General features: G+C 41.2%; 1 protein-coding gene across 4 annotated transcripts in view; it reads right to left on the bottom strand.

Moving 5' to 3' along the window:
- arhgap32b (Rho GTPase activating protein 32b) overlaps positions 1 to 14,094 on the bottom strand; it is a 574,866-nt gene that overhangs the window by 396,829 nt on the left and 163,943 nt on the right. For 3 of the 4 annotated variants that reach the window (XM_060846659.1, XM_060846660.1, XM_060846661.1), the window contains one exon: positions 11,715 to 11,780. The exons of the other annotated variant lie outside the window; for it this stretch is intronic. In XM_060846659.1, the coding sequence (XP_060702642.1) occupies positions 11,715 to 11,761 (47 nt within the window). In that variant the 5' untranslated portion in view covers positions 11,762 to 11,780. The remainder of the gene's footprint in view (positions 1 to 11,714; positions 11,781 to 14,094) is intronic. 4 annotated transcript variants of the gene reach the window in all.

The raw sequence follows: 14,094 nt of genomic DNA, 5'->3' as shown, positions 1-14,094 counted from the left end.
CAACATCTGCCAGTCCAAAGAAAACAACCCAAGTTTTTCTAGCCTCTCCTTCTAACACATATCCTCTAAGGATGTGTTCTTTTTGACATTTTTCCTTTGTAAATCTACATAAAATAGAAATCCTTCCTTTTCAGTGCTGTTGTGAGAGTTAACTGTGTTGTAATGAATAGTCAGGCAAATTGCTAACTTGATGGTCTCATTTGGACATTATACATTTTGTAACAACTTGTGGAAGTGAGGCACAACTTTTCCCAGTTCAACCAGGACAGTAAGTGGAACAGTGCATCAGTTATGTTCCACCCAGAGTGTTGTGTACTATTTTGACAACACAATATAAAGGGGCCATTCAGGCCCTAAAATCAAAGCAATAGAAGCAAAAAGGCTGCTATTGTTAGAGAGGAAAACTTAGAGAATGATAAATTTGGTTTCTCGCCCACAAGCGATACTTAATATAACATACAATGTAAACACAATTTAAAAACATTCCATTATAAGCCAAAGCAGCAAAACAATCAGGCCACGTTTCAAGTTTGAGAATCGGGGAAGTGCCCCATTCAAGTGCTGGGAAAGATATTGTAGTTGAATATTATGCTTATAAGTCACCATAATCTTAAACAGCTTGATACAGAGTGCTGGCAGCTGAACAGTTTCTCAGTTTCCTTCACAAAGGAAAATCTCTTCAGAATCTGAACACTAAACAACATTCTTCAATTAGATTTCCTGTCAAAGGCAAGTGGGTAACTGAAACGTCAGCACTGAGTTGGACGATCAACACCAATTCAGCCTGGTGTTGAATGCCAGACAAATCTTGGAGCCGTCTTGGCATCATTAAAAGGCCTTAACGCTCAGCATTGTTGGCCTCTAATGACCCATTTATATTACAATGGAACAGCTCTACCACAGAACACAGCCGAATCTGTTCTTGGTACAGAGTGAATTCAGCAACACTGAACATTGTGAAGAGGTAACACTCTCAGATCCAGAACAGGACATCCAAACCACAGCACAATAGCTTCACATTTTCTGCCAGTTTGTTTTTTTTTTCCACTCCCACACTCGAACCCAATGGAAAAAGCTGAACCATTAACAACCAAAAGATTCAGCACTCCAAAATGACTAATATTCCACTGCCAGTAGCTGATGCCTGACAGCAGCATCTAAGTCACCCCTCAGCCTCTGACACTCCAGGGAAAACAGCCTCAGCCTATTCAGCCTTTCTCTATAGCTCAAATTCTCCTACACTGGCAGCATCCTTATAAATCTTTTCTGAACCCTTTCAAGTTTCACAACATCCTTCTGATAGGAAGGAGACCAGAACTGCACACAATATTCCAAAAGTTGCCTAACCAATGTCCTGTACAGCCACACGATGACCTCCCAACTCCAATACTCAATGTTCTGACCAATAAAGGAAAGGATACCAAATGCCTTCTTCACTATCCTATCTACCTGCGACTCCACTTTCAAGGAGCTGTGAACCTCACTCCAAGGTCTCTTTGTTCAGCAACACTCCCCAGGACCTTCCCATTAAGTAGCTAAGTCCTACTCTGATTTGATTTTCCAAAATGCAGCACCTCGCATTTATCTAAATTAAACATCTGCCACTCCTCAGCTCATTGGCCCATCTGATAAGATCCTGTTGCAATCTGTGGTAGCCTTCTTTGCTGTCCACTACACCTCCAATTTTGCTGCCATCTGCAAACTTACTAACTATACCTCCTATGTTCACATCCAAATCATTTACATAAATGACTAAAAGCAGTAAACTCAGCACCACTCCTTGTGGCACATCAGTGGTCACAGGCCTCCAGTATGAAAAAGCAACCCTCCACCACCACCCTCTGTCTTCTACCTTCAAGCCAACTCCGTATTCAAATGGCTAATTCTCCATGTATTCCATGAGATCTAACCTTGCTAACCAGTTTCCCATGAGGAACCTTGTCAAACACCACACTGAGATCCATACAGATCATGTGCATCGCTTTGCCCTTAGTTATCCTCTTCATTACTCCTTCAAAAAACTCAATTTCATTAGACATGATTTCTCACACACAAAGCCATGTTGACTAACCCTAATCAGTCCTTGCCTTTCCAAATATATGTACATTCTGTCCCTCAGGATTCCTTCAACAAATTGCCCACTGATGTCAGGCTCAACAATCTGTAGTTCCCTGGCTTGTCTTTACTATCTTTCCTAAACAGTGGCAACATGTTAGCCAACCTCCATTCTTCCAGCACCTCACCTTTAACTATCGATGACACAAATATCTCAACAAGGGACCCAGCAATCACTTCATCCTATTGAGTTCTACGGAACACCTGATCAGGTCCTGGGGATTTATCCCCTTTTATACATTTCATGACATCCAGCACCACCTCCTCTGTAATAAGGACATTTTTCAAGATGTCACCATCTATTTCCCCATATTCTATATCTTCCATGTCCTTCTCCACAATGAACACTGATGCAAAATACTTGTTTAGTATCTCCCCCATCTCCTGCAGCTCCACACATAGGCTGCCTTGCTGATCTTTGAGGGACTCTATTTTCTCCTTAATGTATTTATAAAATCCCATTGATTATCCTTAACCCTATTTGCCAAAGCTTCCAACACTCCTCCTACTCTCGAGATAAATACAAGATCTCTCTTTCTGCAGTGTCAACCTCTGGTTATCAACAGCCCAAAACGTCCAACAGCAAATACTGCATTGTATGGCTTCCCTCCACAAATTCTTACTCCAACATTTCTGCATCAAAAAATCCCTCTTTGCAAATTTTACACCCATATCTACATAATCAATGAGAACGTGCTTCGTTTTAAATTTAAACTTGCTGTCACTGTGAAAGGACACTGATGTGACCAAAACCGTAACAAAAAGGCCTGTACATAAATCTTGACAGTTTAATACTATTGTGTCCAACTTCTTCCACCATTACAAAGATTGGTGAGGTTCTGTGCACATGAGCTTACCCAAATAAGAAATAGCAAGGAACAGAATATAATGAGCCACATAAGTTAGGGTGCCTTCGATTTTTAAAAATTGACAATTTGTAATATTAGGCAGTTCTCGTCATAAATTTACATCCAGAAAAGACCCTTCGATCCAATTTGCCCATACCATCCAGTTTTCACAACTGATCGAGCCCCGTTTGTTTGCATTTGGTCCATATCGCTCCATACCTATCCCATCTATGTAGCTGTACAAATGTTTCTTAAATGACAAAATTGTACTTGCCTCCATTACTACCCCTGGCAGCCTGTTCTAGACACTCACCAATCTCTTTAAAGAATTGCCAATCTGGACCGTTTTGCATCTCTCCCCTCTCACATTAAACTCATCACTGAATCATAGAATCCCTATACTGTGGAAGCAGGCCATTTTGGGCAAGTCCACACCAACCCTCCGAATAGTATCCCATCCAGACTGATTCCCCTGCCCTATTATTCTACATTTCCCCTGACTAATGCACCTAACCTACACATCCCTGAACACTACGGACAATTTAGCATGGCCTATCCACCTAACCTGCACATCTTTGGACTGTGGGAGGGAACCAGAGCACCAGAGGAACCCACACAGACAAGAGGAGAATGTGTAAGTTCCACAGAGTCACTCGAAGCTGGAATCAAACCCTGGCGGTGAGGCAGCAGTGCTAACCACTAAGCCACCATGCCGCCCTCTAGTTTTAGACTCCCTTACCACAAGGGAAAGCTGTTGGTTATCTACCCTATCTAGCCTCTCATGATTTCATAGACCTATGTAAAGGTCACCCCTCAGTCTCCTACACTCTTTGAAAAAAGTCACAAACTATCCAGCCTCTCCCTATCACTCAAACCTTCAAGTCTACTTACTCTTTCTAGTTTAATAATATCCTTTCTACAGTAGGGTTACCAGAACAGTATGTAGTATGCCAAGCGTGGCTTTACCAACACCCCAACTCCTATATTCAATACTATTGACCGATAAAACAAGCAAGCCAAAAGTCTTCTTCACCACCCAGTCTGTGACTCCCCTTCAAGGAACTATGAATCAGTCCTCCAAGATCTCTTTGTTCTACAACACTCCCAGGGCCCTGACCCTACTGTGTAAGCCCTGGTTTGACCCAATAAAATGCAACACCTTGCATTTATCTAAATTAAACTCCATCTGCCATTCCTCAACCCACTGGTCCAGTTAGTCAAGATCTTGCTGTATTTCCAGATTACCTTCTTCACTGTCCACAATATCACCAACCTTGGTGTCATCCACAAACTTACTAACCATACTTCCCAAACTTTCATTCCAAATCATTTATATAAATGACAAATAACAGTGGACTCAGTACAGAGTCCTGTGGCACATCACTGGTCATAGTCCTCCAGTTTGAAAAAACAACTCTCTACCACCACCACTTTCTTCTACATTCAAGCCAATTTTATATCCAAATGGCCAGCTCTCCCTTAATTCCATGAGATTTAATCTTATTCAACAACCCACCAAGCGGTACTTTGTCAAAGGCTTTGCTAAATTCCTTTGGCCTAAGTCAACATTGACCACACTTGGCATATCTACTTAATGGTCACCCCTTCCAAAAACTCAATCAAGTTCATAAGTCACGATTTCACACGTACCAAGCCACTATCCCAAATGATACCTTGCCTCTCAAAATGCTTGTAGACTTGTCTCTCAGAATCCCTTCCAACAATTTACCTACCATAAAATTAGGCTCACTGGTCTATAGTTCCCAGGCGTTTCCCTACAACCTAAAATAATGGCACAACATTAGCTACTCTCCAATCCTCGGGCTCTTCACTCATGGCTGTCAATCATACAAATTTGTGCACCATACACCCCACAATTTCCTTCCTAGCCTCTCACAAAGTCCTGGGATACACTTCATCAGATACCAGGGATGTATCTCTCTTTATGCGTTTTAAGAATTCCAGCACCTCCTCTTCGGTAATGTGTACTCTCTTAAAGACATCACTATTTATTTCCCCAAGTTCCCTAGCATCCATGCCTTTCTTGACAGTAAATAATGATCTCACACGTCTCCTATGGTTGCACACATAGACAACTTTGTTGATCTTTAAGAAATCCTAAATCTCTCCCTAGCTAGTTCTTTCAAATGAACTTCACGTTTTCTCAAGTATTAAGAGGAGACAATAGAAGGGTTACAGGGGTGGCACACTGGCTAAGTGGCTAGCACTGCTGCCTCACAGGGGCTTGGGTTCAATTTCATCCTTAGGTATGCATGGAGTTTGTACATTCTCCTGTATCTGCAGGAGTTTCCTCAGGATGCTCCAGTTGCCTTCCACACAGTCCAACATGTTCAAGTAAGGTGGATTAGCTCTATTAAATTGCCCATTGTGTTCAGGGATGTGCAGACTAGGTGGATTAATCATAGGAAATACAGGGTTATGGGAATAGGGTTATAGGGTTATAGGGATATGGCCTGCTTCCACACTGTATGGATTCTATGATTCTATAACATTTGAAAATGTGAAAAAATGAATAGGGCACCATTGGTTTAAGATCAAGCTTATCCCTCTAAATGACCACCAACACAATGTTGTCTCACTACAGATACATTAGAACCATCACATTCATAGACCAACGTCAAAAAAGTGCTGAAATTTAAATGAGCTGGTCCAGCATGACAAATCACAGGACCCTTGTTCTTGCTCAAATCAAACATCATAAATAAATGGCTGCTGCCAGCTATTACCTGAGTCAAAATATTTTATTCTGGGTGGTTATGTTTTTTCCAAGGTGCCAGTTAAATCATAAACCAATCATAATTCTCTCGTAAGCACTTCAGTCCATTGCCATTGGCAATCGTGAGATTTAATCATATGATGTCAATAGATAAGAGGCTAACAACCCAAACTGCGAATTCTGACTGGTTTGGATTATTTGCCTACAAGATGCAAGGCCTGTTAGTCATAGCTTCGCTGTCTTCCATGGTGATGGAGGAACTGCAATATTGAGATCTCAGTCTCACTGTGAGTGAGCTACCTTCTGTCATTTCATCTGCACTGTAAGAGAATGATTAAACACCTCATCTACCCACACACACATCAAAGTGAGCCAATATATCCCACCAACCTGAATTAATTTCCCGATCTTTCTTGAAATGCTCTCAGGTAATAATTCACAGAACCAAATCCTGCCTTCATTAAAGTTGACCTCAATTCCCTCATTGGGGAGAATGTTACTTTTATACTGTTTGAAACCATTCCAAGCAGATTAATAGTATTCTAATCATTGAAAAATCATCAAAATTTTCACAATTGTGTGTTGTAACCATACTTCACTTCATGTACATTTTCTGCCAGAAAGAGAAACAGTTTTGGTAGCCAGGGTGAATTGAAATGTAGGTACCACTGACTCCAGAAATGCTTTATGACTGGCTGACATAGATCAAGGAAGAACAATACAGCACAGGAACAGGCCCTTTGGCCCTCCAAACCTGCGCCGCCACATTTGCTATTTCATATTAAAACTGCTTTCACTTACAGGATCTGTATCCCTCTATTCCATTTCTGCATGCATTCAGGAGTTTCTTGAAAGATGCCATTGTATCTGTTTCCACCACCATCTCTGGCAGCGCATTCCAGGCACTCACCCCCTTCTGCCTTTGTGTAAAAACCTGCCTTGCAAGAACCCCCTCCAACACCTTGAACTTGTGTCCCCTAGAAATTGACATCTCCACCCCGGGAAAAAGCTCATCCTTTCCGCTCTATCCATGCCATTCACAATCTTATAAATTTCTATCAAATCAATCAGGAGGTTCTATCAATCTCTTGCATTCCAGTGAAAACAAACCCAGTCAATTCAACCTTTCTTCATAGCTGAAGTCAGGCAATATTCTGGTTAATCCTTTCTGTGCCCTCTCCAAAGCATCTATATCCTTCTGTAATGTGGTGACAACAACTGTCTACAATAACCCAAGTGTGGCCTAACTAAAATTCTATAAAACTACAGTATAATTTGTCTATCCTAATACTCAATGTCCCTTCCAATGAAGGCAAGCATGCCTAGCCTCTATTTTTAATACCATATTTACCTGTGCTGCCACCTTCAGTGATCTGTGAAGGTAGGTGTGAGAGATCCCTCTGTGTATCAATATTCTGAAGGGTTCTGCCGTTCACTGTATAATTTCCAACTGTAACTGACCTTCCAAAATGCATCACATCACATTTGTTCAGATTAAACTTCATCTGCCATTTTTCTATCCATGGTTCCAACTCATCTATAACCTGCTGCATCCTCTGATAATCCTCCTCATGATCCACAAATCCACTAATCTTTGTATCATCCACAAATTTACTAATTAGAACAGATATATGTTTTCCTCCAATGTCTTGGGACTCTACAACAAGGTTAGTTGTATTTAGTTAAGAAATAACCCATACTGTCAGATAAAATCTTCACAGGTTTCCATCCTTTGGGTGGCACTGTGGCACAGTGGTTAGCACTGCTGCCTCACAGCGCCAGAGACCCGTGTTCATTTCCCCCCTCAGGCGACTGACTGTGGGGAGTTTGCACGTTCTCCCTGTGTCTGCGTGGGTTTCCTCCGAGTGCTCCGGTTTCCTCCCACAGTCCAAAGATGTACGGGTCAGGTGAATTAGCCATGCTAAATTGCCCGTAGTGTTAGATAAGGGGTAAATGTTGGGGTATGGGTGGGTTGCGCTTCGGTGTGCCGGTGTGGACTTGTTGGGCCGAAGGGCCTGTTCCCATACTGTAAGTAATCTAATATTATCTTTCAGCTTCTGAGAGCAAGTGTAGACTGAAAACTGGCAAATCTATAGTAGTGACGTCTAAGACGCACCAAACCAGTAGCTACAGGAGTTTTTAAAGGAGAGACAGGTTTCTTGAAGAAAACCTGTGTTTGCTCATGCCCACGTGGAAACGATTGCAATAACAACATTGGAAATGACAGCAGCAGCTGCCAGCAGACTCTGCCAAAGCCACACACTCCATTAGTGGTTTCACTACTCCCATTTCCTGATTCTCAGAGAGCCTTCTTCCACAATTATGTGAATGTTTGTTTTCATTCCACATTATTCTATTTACATGGAATTCTCTACACTTAGCACATAAAAATATTGAAACCAGTTCTGTGACTCAGTTTATTCCTTCTTGTTGTATCCAAAAAATGGTACCTAACATCTATTGCAATTAAAACAACTTTACCTTTATAAAAACTTCAAAGAACTAAAAGTTGCCTAATAACTTGCATTTTTATGCAATAATCAAAATGAAATTTTTAACCTAATAAAACAAAAATCATTACACCATCCAATAATCTGAAATTCATGATATCTTTAGATTGAAGTTCAGAAGCATTTGTTTGAAATCGCAGATGGCAAACTTCCACCATTTCTACCATACGGAGCATTATTGGTTTATTGGACTGACTGCCTAAGACAGCTTACATAAATTCTACAGCCTCTATCAATCCAGAATGTGAGAATACCGAGAACCACAACTTCACTCACAGTGAACTGCAATCACAAAATCTTACAACATAGGACGCTGTTCAACCCATGTCAGTGGCGGTTTTGCTAGCACTAAACAAAAGGTCTTGAAGTCCAGTCTATTTCCAGACTTTAGATTTGCATCTCTCTCCATTCCAAATAATGCAGTCATCATCCCTCAAATGATGTGGCAGTTTTGGCCTCAGTAATCCCTCCACTAAAGAATCCTCTGATAAGATTTCATGAAAAAGAAACTTGTCCTCCCAATATTAAATACATCTCATTTCATCATCAACCATATCAGAAATAACTGTCTATCCCCCTTGATTATTCAGTTTTTAACATCTTCCATTATTTCTCTCATCAGTTATTTTTTCTTAGTAAAACTAGCCCCATTATCTGAAGTACCTTTTCAAATTAATACCTTCCCAGCCTGCTTAATACAGAACTATGGCCCATAACTCACCTTTCACTGAACCAAGCTGCTCCAGTGCAGCTACAATACTAGCATCTATGGAGCCATATGGAAAATTGTTGAGATGTTCAGTCCACAACAAGCAGGGAAAACTCAACCCAGTCAACTACTATGACAGCCATCTACTCTTGATAAATCAGTATGATGATGAAAGGTGTCTAGAGGCACTTAAGCTGTAATAAGTTGCTCAATGATACTCAACTTGGGTCCTACCAAGTTCCTTTAGCTCCAGACTTCATGACAAGCCTTAGCCAGACAAGTGAATTCCAAAGGTGAGGTGGCATTTGACTAAATATGGCATGGAGGAGCCCTAGCAAAATTGAAGACACTTAGAATCAGGGCGGACTATGGAACGCTCCGCTGCCTGAAGTCATGCCTCACAAAAAAAAGCTAGCTAACTCTTCTCAGTGCCTGGACAATATTGCCCAAGTTTCTCAGGGCAATTTTCATGGGCCAATTATGTTCAGCTACCTCATCCAATAGCTTCTCTCCTTTCTGAAATCAGAAGTGGGGAGGTTCACATGATTAGTGAGTGTTCAGTACCATTCACAACCCTTCAGATGCTGAAGCCATCTGTACTTGAATAAATCAAGGCCTGCACAATATTCAGGCTTGAGCTGATGAGTAACAAGCATCATTCACCCACACAAGTTAGATTAGATTAGATTCCCTACAGCGTGGAAATAGGCCATTCCGCCCAACAAGTCCACACCAAAGAGTAACCCACCCAGACCCATTTCCCTCTGACTAATGCACCTAACACTATGGACAATTTAGCATGGCCAATTCATGCACATCTTTGGACTGTGGGAGGAAACCAGAGCACCCGGAGAAAACCCAGCAGACACAGGGAGAATGTGCAAACTCCACACAGACCGGTTGAGTTTTCCCAAGGCTGGAATCGAACCTGGGACCCTGGTGCTGTGAGGCAACAGTGCTAACTACTGAGCCACCGTGTTCCTCTTGTACTCTGTGCCTTTAAAATCAACACATTACTATATCCATCGTAAGATCACTTGTTGGAGGAAATCCTTCAAGCTAAAATAAGCATAAGAATGTTTCCACACACAAAACACAATAGAATGAGTTTCAAGACAACCTTATAGCTTCCAAGAAGCTGACAGTGGACTGGCAGCAGACAACTCTGCAGTACAGTTAAATAAGAACAAGAATTAGAGCAGCTTTGTGGGAAATTTAAAATCGTGGGTCTTAGCTCATTAACAGGCAACACAGTGGCTCAGAGGTTAACACAGCTGCCCCACAGTGCCAAGGACCCACATGCGACTGTCCATGTACAGTTTGCACATTCTCCCCATGGCTGTATGGATTTCCTTCAGGTGCTCCGCTCCGGTTTTCTCCCACAGTCCAAAGATATGCATGCTAGGTGGGTTAGCCATGTGGAGTTACAGAGATAAGACAGGAATCTGGGTCAGAGTGGGATGCTCTTCGGAGGGGTGGAGCAGACTCGATGGGTTAATAGCCTCTTTCCGCACTGAAATTCCAGTATTGTATGAGTCTATGAACTTGCTATTAAGGATAACAGTATTGACTAGCAATATAGAATCAAAGGAGAGGTGATGAATATGCACACATTTATTCACACTCAACTGCATTTCATACGCATCTGTTCATTCTGTTGATACATCCAAGTGCTGCTGTAGCACTGAGTTTGCCTTTTTTGATGCCTCTGAATTTTACTTTAATTTGCACCTTATACATTGAAGCAGGTTTCTGAAATTCTAACTACATTGTCGGTTGCTACAAGAGTATCAATTTCAGACAATCCAATTTTCATTCTTCTAGCTTTCATGCATACATAATTTATTACAAACGTACCTCCTTTCATAACAACCTGTGTCTGCTTAGTCTTGGCTTTCAGTCCATGGATGTCTCACTGGAGATTTGCATCCATAGCAACCTGTTCACGACCTCTCATATCTATGATCTGTCTTTGATATGGGTACAAACTTTCCCTACAATTTCCCACAACATTTTAAATTGGTTCTCATTGCTATTCATTTCTCCCTCTACAACAATCCCTCTCCATACTGCCTGCACAACAACCCCTTCTACCAAGTCCTTTATCCCAGTCCCAGCTCTCGAACTTATCAATAAGTGTATATCAGGGATAGCTATGCATCCGTTTTTTTCTTTTTCTTCATTCATGGGATGAGGACGTCACCAGCTAGGTCAGCATTTATTGCCCATCCCTAATTGCCTAGAGGGCAGTTAAGAGTCAACCACATTGCTGTGGGTCTGAAATTACAGGTAGGCCAGGTAAGGATGGCAGTTCTCTTCCTTAAAAGACATTAGTGAACCAGATGGGTTTTTCCAACAATCAACAACAGATTAATGACCATGGTTAAATGCTTCATGCCAGATTTTTGCTGAATTCAAAATCCACCATCTCCTTGGTAGGGTTCAAACCCAGGTCCCCAGAACATTATCTGGATTTCTAGATCAACAGTTAAGAGTATACTGTTGGAAAAGAACAGGTGGTCAGGCAGCATCAGAGGTGCAGTAAGATCGACGTTTTGGGCAAAAGCCCTTCATCAAGAATGAGGCTGGGAGCACAGGGGGTGGCCACACTCTTGACTCTAATCACCAGCATCTGTAGTACTCAGTTTTGCATTTCTGGACTAACAGTACAGCGACAAGGCCATCACCTTCCCTGATCATCCTGTGGGATTTGCTCATATCTGTTCTATATTCTTACAGTCTTGACTAATGAGGGTGCCTTTGCAGGTTCTGCCAAATCGTAGATTTGTACTCACCTTACAAAATCATCTGTAGCCCTGCCAGCTCCAGCTGCACTCTCCATGTTAAAATGAAGTAATGGCCTGTGAAATTAGAGAAAGGAGTGCTATTAGCCATATACCAATAGACACCATTAACACGTTATTGTAGTATCTGAAATGTTTGCACCAACAAAACATAGCAAGGTTTATATTTTAATATTGTGAAAATCGTTTTTAATTGCCAGTTTGTCTAAACCTCACATTAAACTATTCAGCACAGTTTTTTGCCAGCAATTTCAGTGTTCTGATAAGACATTTAGGACTTTACAGCAACAGTAGGTAAAGCACTTTCAAAAAAGAATCCCACCATCATCAAATGTTGAGTTAGCCTTCCCCTCTCTTGGCATTAAGATACTGGCATTACTTTGTGAATGTGCTGTTTCAACAGTTTGGTACAAATTTTGGAATCTTCCATGTCAAGCTCACTAAAAATAACCACAATCGGCAGCCACAAACCCAAGTCCACCCGATTCTTCAAGGATGATTAATCCTGGCTCTCCCCCAGTGAAGGGGCAGAGATAAACCTAGATACTGCACATAATTGCACTTCTCATATGACATTAGCATTGCTCCTGCCATTCTAAGTTTACACCAATGTCTCACCTTCTGACTCGCTACGTGCTTCATCTAGTGCTGTGAATCTCAAAATTGAAACCTTGCTTTAAATTCACGAACAATGCCTCAGGTCAATCTGCACTGATCACTTCAATTTATTCTCCTCCAGAACCAGAAGGTTGCTCTGATCTGATGTAAATGAAGTCTCATCACTGATCATCTATACAACTGCTTTAACCCCAAGTCAGTTTTTATGGATAGTCAATAGATGAGTATACAAACCATGCAGAAGTTCCTTTAAGATTGCAGAGAACTAGGCCTATTATACCAACACATAAGTCTTGCTAATGGCTGCAATCCCACACCAAACAAGTTGGATTCACTAAAATCAGTTTTCTCTGTGCAAGTCTTTGCAAGTCCCAGAAATATGTTCAACTGGGACATTACCCAAAAGTGGTAAGCATTGGTGTTTACTTTTCTATTAATGTTTCCCTTCCCTCAGGTACTATTCCTTTCCCTGAAAAAAAACCTTCAGAAAAAAAATTATGAATTGCTGAAAAACCTCAGCTGGTCTGGCAGTATCTATCGAGAGAAAGCAGAGTTAAACATTGAGTCCAGTGACTCTTCCAACTTATAATCTGTGCATCAACTGATAAACCTTGATGTTTTACTCAATTCTGAACTCGGTTTTCTCCAATTCTGGTCTCTTGAACAGCACCAATTTTGATCATTTCACCACAGGCAATCTTGCTTTCAGCTACCTGGGCTTTGAGTTCTGGATATCTCTCCCAAGACTTCTGCTTGTTTCCATCACATTTTTATTCCTTATAATGCTCTTAAAACATATTTGATAAGTTTATAGTCATCATTTAAAACATCTCCTACATCAGGGCTAACATTCCGTGTAGCACTGAGAGACTGCCATTCTGTTCGAGGTGCTATATTTTAAATCATATAGACTGTCAAACACAAATCCATCGACATATTTAGATGAAACTAAAAGATCCCATGGTGCCATTTGGAAGAGGAGCAAGGGAGTTATCCCACGTGTCCTGGCTAATGTTTATCCCTCAATCAGTATCACAAAAAAAAAATCTGGTCACTACCCAACAGCTGTTTTTATTTAGACAACCTGTTCCAGAACACATCCAACATAACTTGATCTTTCAGAGGAAACATCCTCACTGATTCAAATATAAGAGTCTTTCTGAAATGGCGATTTCCAGTGCTCTTTACCTGATCTGGTGATTATTGATGCTGACAGAAAGTATCTTATCCCCAACACAAACAATTCTCATCTAAATTAACAAAAACCACCCAAAATTTTCAGGAGATAGCAAGTGGCTTTTTACACACATCACACTGCTTTGTGTAGAATTTAATAAACAGGAGCAGGAGTAGGCCATTTGGCCCATTGAGCTGGCTCTGCCCATTCAACATGATCATGACTGATCTTTTTGTGGACTCGGCTCCACTTAACTGCCCACTCACCATAACCCTCAACTCCTTTACTGTTTAAAAATCTACCTTTGCTTTAAAAACATTCAATGAGGTAGCCTCAACTGCTTCACTGGGCAGGGAAATCCACAGATTCGCAACTCTTTGGGTTAACAAGCTCCTTCTCAACTCAATCTTAAGATCCTCAGGACAGCAGCAGACTGGTAGAAGCAAAGTGAATGTTCTAATTTTCCCCAAGAAAATGCACTATATTCTGTAATAGTCTGTAACAACTGTCCTCTTACCTCCTCTCTTCTCACCTTCCAAGACTCCAAACAGTAAGCTGTGCACTTCTTTCAGTTTA

Source organism: Hemiscyllium ocellatum, chromosome 29 (assembly GCF_020745735.1).
Source record: "Hemiscyllium ocellatum isolate sHemOce1 chromosome 29, sHemOce1.pat.X.cur, whole genome shotgun sequence".
Classification (NCBI taxonomy): Eukaryota; Metazoa; Chordata; class Chondrichthyes; order Orectolobiformes; family Hemiscylliidae; genus Hemiscyllium; species Hemiscyllium ocellatum.
Note: the sequence above shows the minus strand (reverse complement) of the source record. Positions and strands in the feature narration are given on the sequence as shown.